The sequence below is a fragment of the Mastigoproctus giganteus genome, chromosome 2 (assembly GCF_048544385.1).
Source record: "Mastigoproctus giganteus isolate SK-2022 chromosome 2, ASM4854438v1, whole genome shotgun sequence".
Taxonomy (NCBI): Eukaryota; Metazoa; Arthropoda; class Arachnida; order Uropygi; family Thelyphonidae; genus Mastigoproctus; species Mastigoproctus giganteus.
In genome coordinates this window covers 163,579,159-163,591,777 of record NC_143576.1, presented here as the reverse complement: position 1 = coordinate 163,591,777, position 12,619 = coordinate 163,579,159, and the positions used below count along the sequence as shown (strand labels likewise).

Here is a 12,619-nt window from a genome sequence, read left to right as displayed (position 1 = left end):
ATACTGTACAAGGACTGGAACGAACATCCTCTGAATCTTAGACGGTTGCCCTGAAAGCCGAGGAAGGCCATCTGACAAACGGGGCTGGACATCTGCTCCGGTCTGCTTTTTCCCCCTTTCGAAGGCGAAGTGGGGCGACGCTTTCGCTGTCTACTCCCCCTCCTGCCCCCAAACTTTTCTTTCTGGTGGGGCATGCCCACTGAAAAACAAGGGACTGCCTTCCCTATCAGGCCCTTTCTTCTACTTCTACCCCCCAGTCTTCTGCCTTCCCTCCCAAAACTTTTCCTATGCAGCGTATTACCCCACAGGTCCAAATCTAATACACCAAAATTACTGCCCGAACTATTAGACCTCGAGAGAAACCCATTCAGCGAAAACCCCACTCTAAAAACTAAGTGTTTAAACACTTATATTTAAACAAATCGTATTATTAAGCAAACGGCGAATAAATTTTTGCCGTTTGCTTAATAATAGCCACTGAAATTTCAGGAAAGTAAGTGGCATGACCTGACAGAGTACAATTAGTCTTATTGGTTTGTTGTTTGTTATTTGGTTTTTAGGATCATTAGCAACTAAAGCCATATTGCTCCGGGATATGCGGTGGTCATTCCCTGACCTTTCCGCATCCTCCGTATTTGGTGGTGACGGGCTCGAACCCCGGTCTAATCAAGAAGTGTGTGCTACGCACTGCTGCTCCTTCCCACCTGGCTACGGAGACGCCAGTCTTATTGGTACACTCGGCCGGCGTCCCCGTCGTTGGGTATGGTAACGTCGGGCCCCACTAGGGGCCCGGCGGCTGACAGGCAGGATGAACAATGGGCACTGCATTCTACATAACCCACACACTGTCAAACCTCTGACATTGACAGGGCACTGTCACTCGATACAGAGAACGTACGCGGAGATGGGAGAAATCCCAGGAGCCGTTAGACCCTCAACATGCCCAATACCACTCTCGCATCTTTCAGAAAGAAAATTACAAAAAAAAAAAAAAAAAAAAAACAAGTCACCAAGCTACATGAATTCTTTAATATGCTATTATCCATGGTAAGTGGCTTTACTTAAGTGTTAAGAAGGGGTATCACCAGCCAGAATGGGTCCTAGAAAAAAGAAGTCTAGCGGGGCTAATCAGCCTTTTCCAGTAGTGAACCCTTACTCCAATTCTGGGCCCTCTTCACAACGTCCAGGCACGGTTCGGCTTTCCAGTTTGTCTCCTTTCCTTCGATACGCTTAGTGTTGGAAATCCTTCTTCATGATGGAGTGTGCGAGAACCAACATGGCATCATACAGTATGATGACTTCGCTTGAAGGACGCTAAGCTCAACACCATGGCCCATCTACTGTATTAACATGTTGTGAAATCCATATGATAATATCATATAAAACAATATATAATATGTGCTAGAATTTGACATTATTACAACCCTGTTTTCACAAATGCTAGGAAATATTTTAGCCGCTTTATTAGGGTAGTTTGGGGATAGGTAAGAAAGCATTTTACAGTTAACAGAGTGGTCAAATATCTCATCCACCCCCATCTTGAAACAGTACCCTGCTTTGAAGGCTAAAGAAATTGGAGATGTGGGGGAGGAAGAAGTACAAAAAAAAATATAGTAAAAGAGAAGAAATTATCGATTTAATAGGACTAAAAAAAAAGATAAAGTAGACACATAAATACTCTTTTCCAGAGGAATACTTTGTAAGAAAGGAAAGCAAGACTATCCTGGGTAGTGCATGAGAATATGGGTAAGTACACTAAGAGATCGACCCCCATACGCTGCTTTGAAAAATGCAAAGTCCGTTGTGAACTGCTGCTCTAATATATCGGCAGCAATGAAGTAGACAAGATGTTAATACTTCTGAACCCTCGGAGCAGCATCGCAGTATAATTAAGAACCCTTACTCTTTCCCCCAGTCAGCGGACTCCACTGCACATGTGCACCGATAACTCTTATAACGCTTAAAAGCCATAACACACACACACGGGGGGAAGAGCAAGCGAGGGATGATGGGCGAGCTGGAGACACCTCTATTGCAAAGCTGGAAGTTAAGAGATTTATGGTGTAATTTTCTGAGATTTAGTTAGTTGGGGAGGGCACATTTCCGCACAGCTGTTTCAGGTGCAGAAATTGGCAGAAATACTTCCTCCTGTCTCTGATGGGTGGCTGAGTGCACCTCTCTATGGTATCAGGAAGTAAGACGTATAGCGAAGAGCAGGAGGAAGGAATGCAGCTGCATTGAAGGACCAGGAACCAGCAGTACGGTGCTTGTCTGAGTCAAAAATTCCCAAATTGAAGCCGCGATTTATGGGTCAAGGCCATCAGCACTGAACTAGTTAACACAATAAAAATAACAACAGCGTATAAATCTTCCATCCGAAACCAGTTCCGTCAAAAGAAGTGATGGTCGACGAACGCACGTTCCTGGAGAAAAGATTAATGTGGACCCGCCCTCTGTGGCCGTGACTATTCTCGTGCATATGCCACGCACTTGCAATGAAGGTTCTTGTTTTGGATTTTAGAGCAGGTGTAGTGAATCGGGGGTTAAGCCTATCAAGGAGATCGCGGCAAAAACACTGAAGGTCAATAGACCTGGTGCATGTTAGCAGAAAGCGGCAGAGCGTCGGGATTAATGCTTGCTACGGAACAAGAGCTTGTCCTCGTGAGCATTCGTGTTTAGATAACGGCACTGGCAGTGACACCCAAACTAGTTTATCTGTCACTCTTTTCTCCCCCTGTGGATTTGAATGCGCTCGGTGTTAGGCACACTACCACGGCCATGCACTAATATTGTTCCCCATTGTGCACATAACTGGTAATTAGCTTAATCACCAACAGAATACTGATTTGCTGTAACAGAAATCTATGAATGTAGTCGCATTAGATTACAATTGGTAGCGTTCGACAATGCCACATTTCTCTGGGCACAGTTATATCGGAACTTCATGATCGGCTGGGGTCGGAAATTTAATTAAATGAAGAAAAAACGACAAAATCTTAAATTAGCTGCACCTGAACTGCGCATTAGATCCTAGATGTTCTGGATTGTCCAATTGAGGGGCCAGAACTTTGCAGTGAGTTGGAAAGCGCTGCTATCATTCATACGAAGCTATTTTCATCGGGGGAGGGACAAAGATGTTATGGTTTTTGTTGTTGTTGTTTGTTTTGTTTTGTTTTCTCACACCGTGACTGACTTTCTCGAGAGAGGATTGCATAGTATTTGACTCCAAAAAAATTGAGTTTTGTCATTCCATGAAACTGAAATACTGCCACAGAATACGCTCAATTTATAGATACGATATCACTCTTTATAGTTTTAATTATATCATCACAAATTCTAAACAACAACAGCAACCACTAATTAATCAACAAAAAATTAATTTTTAATAATTTATATTTCTGCCATTTGAAGATGAGAATTTCTAATAATTAATATACTTAATGATATGAAATTAATATTCGTATAACGTAGTGTCGAATTGTCTTTATCTTAACATCATATCGACTGAGGATTTCTTCAAACAGAACTGGTTCGTAGTTATCTTCATGCATATCAATTCGATCCCACCGGCACTGATATCGTGTCGAATATGTAATAGAAACAGAACCGGAAGTCTTAATCAAAGACTATCTCTCGATCTTCTGTTTTAAATTAGAATCGATATAAAGAAAAATAAGAGCAATGCATTAATCAATTGTGCCATTGAGGCTTCACTTGAACTTATGGCATATCGGTCAAGAAACAAATCGAATATTTTTAGGAAATTAGTTTAATGAAGTGAGGTCACATACTCTGTTTTCTCAAGGACGATAGGTGGAGCGTTGGTATGTTCAAGTTTTCTTCTTTTGGCTCCTGCAGATAATATACCTGCCTAGTCTATAACGTCAAAATGCCCTTGTGAGTAGCACAGTTAGCATTGTAGCATTAGCATTAGTAGAGGCATTTGATGCAAGAAAGCAAGCTTATGCAGCATCAGCCAAAAAAAAAAAAAATTAAAAAAAAATAATAATAAATAAAAAATAACCACTTCCACTTCACCCCTCCGTTCGTTCGAAATACCTGTCCAGCTGAGCCTTAAACTTATTTAGGCTATCAACTTCCACGACAAGGGATGGAAGTCTGTTCCACCAACCAACCACCCGCTGGCTAAAGGCAAATTTCCTCACGTCTATCCTACATCTGTCTTTTCTCAATTTGAATTTATGCCCTCTCAGGTGATTATTCTGAGCAAGAGGAAGAATCCCATCAGCATTGAGCATGCTTAAACCATTCAAGGCTTTATACACCTCTATCAGATCACCTCGCCGGTGCCTAGTCTCCAGACACTGTAATTTGCAAAACTTAAGCCTTTCTTCGTAAGAGCACCCCTTTGTTCCATTCACTAATCTTGTTGCCCTTCTCTGTACTCGTTCCAGCATCTCTACATCCTTCTTGAAATGAGGCCTCCAGACCTGTATAAAGTACCCTAGGTTTGGTCTGACCATTGCCTTATACAAGGGAATAATCACCTCCTTATCCCTTCTAGAAAAATTCCTATATATCATCGACAATACACCATGAGCTACTCTTGCAGCCCGTCTGCACTGCTCAGAAAACTTCATATCTGCCTGCACAACCACCCCCAGGTCCCTTTCATTCTCTACCACTGTCAGTGTAGTACCACAGAGTTTATACGTTGCTCTGGGGTTGCTGTTTCCTATATGTAGTACTTTACATTTGTCAATGTTAAACTTCATTTGCCACCTCTCAGCCCATCTGCTCAACCTTTCCAGATCCTGTTGCAGTAGCATAGTATCAGTAGTGTCCTTGACAACCCTGCCAACCTTCGTATATCGTCTGCAAACTTGGACATTAAGCTTGATATACCATCATCAATATCATTTATAAATACAGAAAGCAATAATGGACCCAATACTGAACCCTGAGGGACTTCACTAATAACATTAGTCCACGATGAGCAGTGTCCATTGATTACCACTCTCTGTCTTCCCCCCTCAACCACCCCTTTATCCATTGCAGCAATTTGCCTCCAATGCCACACTGCTCCAATTTGTGCAGCAGTCTTCCATGTGCAACAGTATCAAAAGCCTTTCTAAGATCCAAGTATATAATATCAAAGTTATTCCCTGCATCCAGTTCTTTTGTGACTGCATCATAGTACCCAATCAAATTGGTCAGGCAAGACTTCCCCTTAACAAAACCATGCTGTGTCTGAGCTATGACTGAAGTCTTGTCTAGATGATCCTGCAGTGCTTCTTTAACCAGTGTCTCCATTAATTTTCCTGGAACAGAAGTTAAACTAACAGGTCTATGATTACTTGTGTCGCCCTTTGATCCTCCTTTGTGAATTGGGGTCACATTTGCACATCTCCAGTCCATGGGTACTTCCCCTGAGTCCAAGGAAGCTCTCATAATTATGGCTAAGGGTTTGCTTACTTCCTTTGCTGCCTCCTTTAATATAACTGGATAGATCCCATCCACGCCAGGTGCCTTTCTTGTATTTATCTTCAACAATTTCTCCTCCACTTTACTCTCAGTTATTACAAGATTTTCTAGCTTACTGCCAGAGTTGAATGCACCTCTGGCATTCCCCTCGCTGAATAACTCCTCATGTGTGAATGTCGATGCAATATATTCATTCAGTTTGTTAGCTACCTGAGCAGGATCATCAACAGTTGACCCATCGATATCAAGTGAACCAATCTGATTCATCCCCTTCCTTCTAGAGTTTACATAAGTAAAGAACTCTTTGCTGTTTTTCTTTGCATCCCTTGCCAAAGATTTCTCGTAATCTGCCTTCGCCTGCCTAACCTCCTGATAGATACAAGTTGATCTGTAACTTGGTTACAGATCAACTTGTATCTATCATTGGCTTCTGTGTCACGTGTTAATTTGTATGTACCCCATGCATTTTTCTTCTCTGCCATATGTCTCCTTATTTCATCTGACATCCACTTAGGCCTAAACCTTGAACAATATTTCTTAGTTGGTATGTAAAGCCTAGTAGCTTCCAAGATAAGTTCTTTGAATGCTTCCCATTTTGAATTTGCTGTTGGTAACATCATCAGTCGGTCCCACTGTATAGAATTTAAATACTGTCTCAGTCCATCGTAGTCACCTTTACGAAAGCAATAACCCTTCCCTTTACCCCGGATGGTAGTTACCTCTTTGAGTAAATCCCACTTCAGCACACTGTGATCACTGCCACCTAGTGGTTCCTTTATCTGCAGATTCGTAATGCATGAAGAATCACTACTGATAATCAGATCAAGAGTATTACTCCCTGTAGTTGCCTCCCGAACATGTTGATGTAGAAAACAATCATCCAATAAATCCACAAAAGCCTTGCTAGTGTGTGAGTGACCAACCCACAAATTCCAGTCAATATCTGGGAAATTAAAATCCCCCATTATAAGACACTCTGATTTACTGGCCCACTCGATTTCCCCGTACAGTTTCTTATTATACTTATCAGAGCCATTAGGTCTATAGCACACTCCTATTCTCAATTTTGATCTCCCAATGCTTATGTCACACCAAACTGACTCGATACTGCACTGTCTAGCAATGTCGATTGGCTTCGCTTCCTTGGATTTTATGTGTTTCTTAACTAATAGCATAACCCCTCCTCCCTTCCTACCCTGTCTGTCCTTTCTGTAGACATTGTACTCCCCCAATTCCAGTTCTGCATTCCTTATATCTGTGTGACACCACGTCTCTGAAATCCCCACAATATCTTCCTTTGATGTTTTGAGCAATACCTCAAATTCATCAAATTTATTTACTAAACTCCTAGCATTGGTGTACACGCAAGTATACATGCACCTGTTCTTTTTCTTAGCTACCCTAACACAACCTATGTGTTTATTTGTACCCCAATGATTCCCAGCAGTCTCTGAAATATCCTGCATCTTATTTTCCAGGCTGCGGCTCATTCCAATAGAAGCAGTGCAAGAATCACTTTCACCTCTGCCAGTGGCTACTGTTAATCTATTAGTCCTTGTATCCCCCCCAATCTAGCAGTTTTCCGACCGCCTAACACTGCCTCGATAGTATCAGCAAACATTCTTGCACCCTTTCTATTTAAGTGTATCCCATCCCTGTAGAAGCAGTCTCTCCTGTTAACAAGTACAGACCAGGCTGAAAAAATGTTACCCCTTGAGCCTTGCACAATCCTTCCAGGGCCAAATTGATCGTTCGAATCTCGTCAATAACGCGAAAAAATTTTATGGGTCTTTTACAAAACGTGCCTGAGTAAGTCGGTCTCAGGCGACGGCAGCGTAGTTTTTTCTCCCGAAAATTTCGGTTTTTCGTCCAGCAAACAGCAAATCGACCACCGCAATTTACAGACATAATATATGGGTTGTTGAGGAATAAGAAAAGTAACAATGAAGAATCTGGATTCTTAGTCGATACAGGTGGAAAATTAGTAAGATGAGAAGGAAATCGGGAAAGAGTGGCAGGACTATTTTACAATCCTGCTTAATGCTAAGGCCAATGGGAAAGAAGATTGTGTAAGAAGAGCAGAATCCAGTGGGAGAATACACAATGTGAAAAGAGAACCCAAAAGTTGGTCTTGATGAAGTAAGAGAAGCAATGAAAAAGTTGAAGAATGGAAAGTCACCTGGATTAGATGAGTTACCAGTGGAATTTATTAGGGTAATATTAGACTAAAATGGCTTTATGGTGTTATCAGCTTAGTTTGGAAAGAGAAAAGAATACCCGATAATTGGACAAGGGGAATCATTATACCAATTGTTAAGAGAGAGAGAGAGAGAGAGAGAGAGAGAGAACAGCATGGATTTAGAAGAGAAAGGTCAGCGATTTACTTGATATTTGCCTTAAGAGAATTGCTAGGAAGACACTGGGAGTTTGCCGAGAGCCTTTTTCTGGTATTCTTCGACCTTGAAAAGGTATATGATAGTATTATTAGCATTAGCATTAGTAGAGGCATATGATGCAAGAAAGCAAGCTTATTCAGCATCAGCCAAAAAAAAAAAAAAAAAAAAAAAAACACTACTCCCATTTCATCCCTCCATTCATTCGAAATACCTGTCCAGCTGAGCCTTAAATTTATTTAGGCTATCAACTTCAACAACAAGCGATGGGAGTCTATTCCACAAACGAACTGCCCGCTGGCCAAAGGCAAATTTCCGCACATCTATCCGACATCCGTCCTTCCTCAATTTGAATTTATGCCCTCTCAGGTCATTATTCTGAGCAAGAGGAAGAATCCCATCGGCATTGAGCATGCTCAAGCCATTCAAAGCCTTATACACCTCTATCAGATCACCTCGCCGATGCCTAGTCTCCAGGCTCTGTAATTTGCAAAACTTAAGCCTTTCTTCGTAAGAGCAACCCTTTGTTCCATTCACTAATCTTGTTGCCCTTCTCTGTACTCGTTCGAGCAGCTCTACATCCTTCTTGAAATGAGGCCTCCAGACCTGTATACAGTACTCAAGGTGTGGCCTGACCAATGCCTTATACAAGGGAATAATCACATCCTTATCCCTGCTAGAAAAATTCCTGTATATCATTGACAAGACACCATGAGCTACTCTTGCAGCTCGTCTGCACTGCTCAGAGAACTTCATATCTGCCTGCACAATTACCCCCAGGTCCTTTTCATTCTCTACCACTGTCAGCGTACTACCACAGAGTTGATACGTTGATCTGGGGTTACTGTTTCCCATATGTAGTACTTTACATTTGTCAATGTTAAACTTCATTTGCCGCCTCTCAGCCCATCTGCTCAACCTTTCCAGATCCTGTTGCAGCAGCATAGTATCAGTAGCGTCCTTAACAACCCTGCCAACCTTGGTATCGTCTGCAAACTTGGACATTAAGCCTGATACACCATCATCAATATCATTTATAAATACAGAAAACAACAATGGACCCAACACTGAACCCTGAGGAACTCCACTAATAACATTAGTCCACGTTGAGCAGTGTCCATTGATTACCACTCTCTGTCTTCTGCCACTCAACCATCCCTTTATCCATAGCAGCAATTTGCCTCCAATGCCACACTTCTCCAATTTGTGCAGCAGTCTTCCATGCGGAACAGTATCAAAAGCCTTTCTAAGATCCAAATATATAATATCAAAGTTATTCCCTGCATCCAGTTCTTTTGTGACTACATCATAGTATCAAATCAAATTGGTCAGACAAGACCTGCCCTTAACAAAACCATGCTGTGTCTGAGCTATAACTGAATTCTTGTCCAGATGATCCTGCAGTGCTTCTTTAACCAGTGCCTCCATTAATTTTCCTGGAATCGAAGTTAAACTAACAGGTCTGTAATTAATTGTGTCAGCCTTTGATCCTCCTTTGTGAATTGGGGTTACATTTGTACATCTCCAGTCCATGGGTACCTCCCCTGAGTCCAAAGAAGCTCTCATAATTATGGCTAGGGGTTTGCTTACTTCCTTTGCTGCCTCCTTTAATATAACTGGATAGATCCCATCCACCCCTGGTGCCTTTTTTATGTTTATCCTCAGCAATTTCTCCTCCACTTTCCTCTCAGTTATTAGAAAATAATCTAGCTCACTGCCAATGTTTACTTCACCTACGACATTCCCCTTCCTGAATAACTCCTCATGTGTGAATGTAGATGCAAAATACTCGTTTAGATTGTTAGCCACCTGAGCAGGATCCTCAACTGTTGAACCATCAACATCCAGTGGACCAATCTGATTCATCCCTTTCCTTCTTGAGTTTAAATATGTAAAGAACTCTTTTCTGTTTTTCTTTGCATCCTTTGCCAAAGATTTTTCGTAGTCTGCCTTTGCCTGCCTAATCTCCTTTGTGACTTGGTTACAGACCAACTTATATCTATCATAGGCTTCCATGTCACCCCTTAATTTGTATGTATCCCATGCATTTTTCTTCTCTGCCATATGTCTCATTAGTTCATCTGACAACCATTTAGGCCTGAACCTTGAACAATATTTCTTGGTTGGTATGTAAAGCCTGGTAGCTTCCAAGATTAGTTCCTTGAATGCTTCCCATTTTGAATTTGCTGTTGGTAACATCATCAGTTGGTCCCACTGTATAGAATTTAAATACTGTCTCAGACCATCATAGTCGCCTTTACGAAAGCAAAAACCCTTCCCTTTGCCTCTGATGGTAGTTACCTCCTTGAGTAAATCCCACTTCAGCACACTGTGATCACTGCCACCCAGTGGTTCCTTTATCTGCAGATTCCTAATGCATGAAGAATCACTACTGATAATCAGATCAAGAGTATTACTCCCTCTAGTTGCCTCCCGAACATGCTGGTGTAGAAAACAATCATCCAATAAATCCACAAAAGCCCTGCTAGTGTGTGAGTGACCAACCCACAAATTCCAGTCAATATCTGGGAAATTAAAATCCCCCATTGTAAGACTCTCTGATTTACTGGCCCATTCTATTTCCCTGTACAGTATCTTATTATACTCATCAGAGTCATTAGGCCTATAGCACACTCCTACTCTCAATTTTGATTTACCTATGCTTATGTCACACCAAACTGACTCGACACTGCCCTGTCCATGAATGTCGACAGGCTTCACTTCCTTGGATTTTATGTGTTTTTTACCTAGTAGCATAACCCCTCCTCCCCTCCTGTCCTGTCTATCCTTTCTATACACATTGTACTCCCCAAATTCCAGTTCTGCATTCCTTATATCTATGTGACACCACGTCTCTGATATCCCAACAATATCTGCCTTTGATGTTTTGAGCAATACCTCAAATTCATCAAATTTATTTACTAAACTCCTAGCATTGGTGTACACGCAAGTATGCCTGCACTTGTTTCTATTCTTAGCTACCCTAACACAACCCATGTGTTTACTTGTATCACAATGACTTCCAGCAGTCTCTGAAATATCCTGCATCTTGTTTTTCAGGCTTCTGCTCATTCTAATAGAAGCAGTGCAAGAATCTCTTTCACCTCTGCCAGTGGCTACTGTCAATCTATTGGTCTTTGTCTCCCCCCAAGCTAGCAGTTTTCCGACCCACCTAACACTGCCTCGATAGCATCAGCAAATATTCTTGCACCCTTTCTATTTAAGTGTATCCCATCCCTGTAGAAGCAATCTCTCCTGTTAACAAGTACATTCCAGGCTGAAAAAAATTCTACCCCTTGAGCCTTGCACAATCTTTCCAGGGCCGAGAAAAAGAGAAAAAGTATGCAAAGAGAAAAAGTGCAGGAAAGTTTGGAGAAAATGGTAATAGATAGGGAGGAGGTAGTGATGGTTAAAAATATGTATTTAAAGTGTGAAAGTTGTCTGAGGACAAAATATGGGGATTCAGATTGGTTTTCATGGTCCAATGGACTTCGACAGGGTAGTATATTGTCACCATTATTTTTTTTTGTCTTGGGCAATATCCTTGCAGCGATGAATGATAAAAAAAGGTGGAACAACGGCGTTTGCAGCTGATGTTATCGTTTGGGCAAACAAGGGGAAAGAATTTCAAGAGAAACTAACACATTGGGAAGGAGTAGTTAGTGAGTATGGTCTGAAGATAAATGGCCAGAAAAGCAAAGAGATAGTGATGGACAGAGGGGAAGGGATGAGTGTAAAAGGTATAAAATGGGGGAAGGGAATTTTGGACGTGGTGGATAATTTATTATTAACAAAGGATGGCAGCCTAGATATGGAAATAACTAGGAGAGTAGCAGCTAGTCTGAGTTTCTTCTGTAGTGTTAATAGCCTGTTATGGGCTAGGGAAGTTCTAATGAAGTGTAAAAAGCTGATAAATAAGGCATATTTGGTCTCTATTTTGACCTATTCTGCTGAGACGTGGAGGATGAATAAAAAGGATTCTAGCAGAATCCAAGCAATGGAAATGAAGGTGCTAAGGACTATGCTAGCTAACACTAGAAGAGATAAAATAAGAAATACTGACATAAGAATGACTTTAGGAATAGAGAGTCTGAAGGCGAAGGAGAAGATGATTACATCATGTTTGCAATGGTTTAGACACATGAAGAGAATGTGTCGAAATGAACTTGGACAGATTACCAATAAGAATGTTTGAGATGAAAATGGATAAGAAGAGGCCGAGAGGAAGATCTAAGAAAAGATGTGGAGAGATCAGATTAGAGAAGATGTGGAAACAAAGGGAATTGAGCAGGAGAGAATGAAAGAAGACAAGATCCGGGAAGATAAAAAAAAAAAAAGGAAGGGTTTGCCTGACCCAACCTTAGGTTGGAACAGTGAGGACGATGATAAATATATACCGTGCAATCTGGCCTAAGTTACGAATGAGCCTTCAGCAACCAACGTCAAAATCTCCGAAGACAAAATAGTCTCAGCATACGACTGTAAGGAGACGCTGAGAAAGAATTTTAGCTTGATCTATTGTCTGTTTGAAATGGTCCAATAGCCAGTCGCAAAGTAGTAGAATGACGATATTGATAACGATCGTTTCCAAACTATCTTTCAAACATATCTGTAGTTCTGTTCCAACAGAATCTAGTGGAACAGATTTCATTTCCAAACTTCCAAAATTACTGTCTACCTGATAGCTTGTTTAGGTGAAACCGCGAAATTACAAGTAATTCACCTTAGTTACTTCATGTGTGAGAAACATTAATGATTGCATTATATTCTCTAAAACTAAC

General features: G+C 41.3%; 1 protein-coding gene across 1 annotated transcript; it reads left to right on the top strand.

Moving 5' to 3' along the window:
- Positions 1-11,394: 11,394 nt before the first annotated feature.
- On the top strand, positions 11,395-12,033 carry LOC150089718 (uncharacterized). Its single transcript, XM_090390083.1, has one exon. It carries the CDS (start codon positions 11,395-11,397, stop codon positions 12,031-12,033), a length of 639 nt encoding a protein of 212 aa, XP_090246209.1.
- The last annotated feature ends 586 nt before the right edge of the window (positions 12,034-12,619 follow it).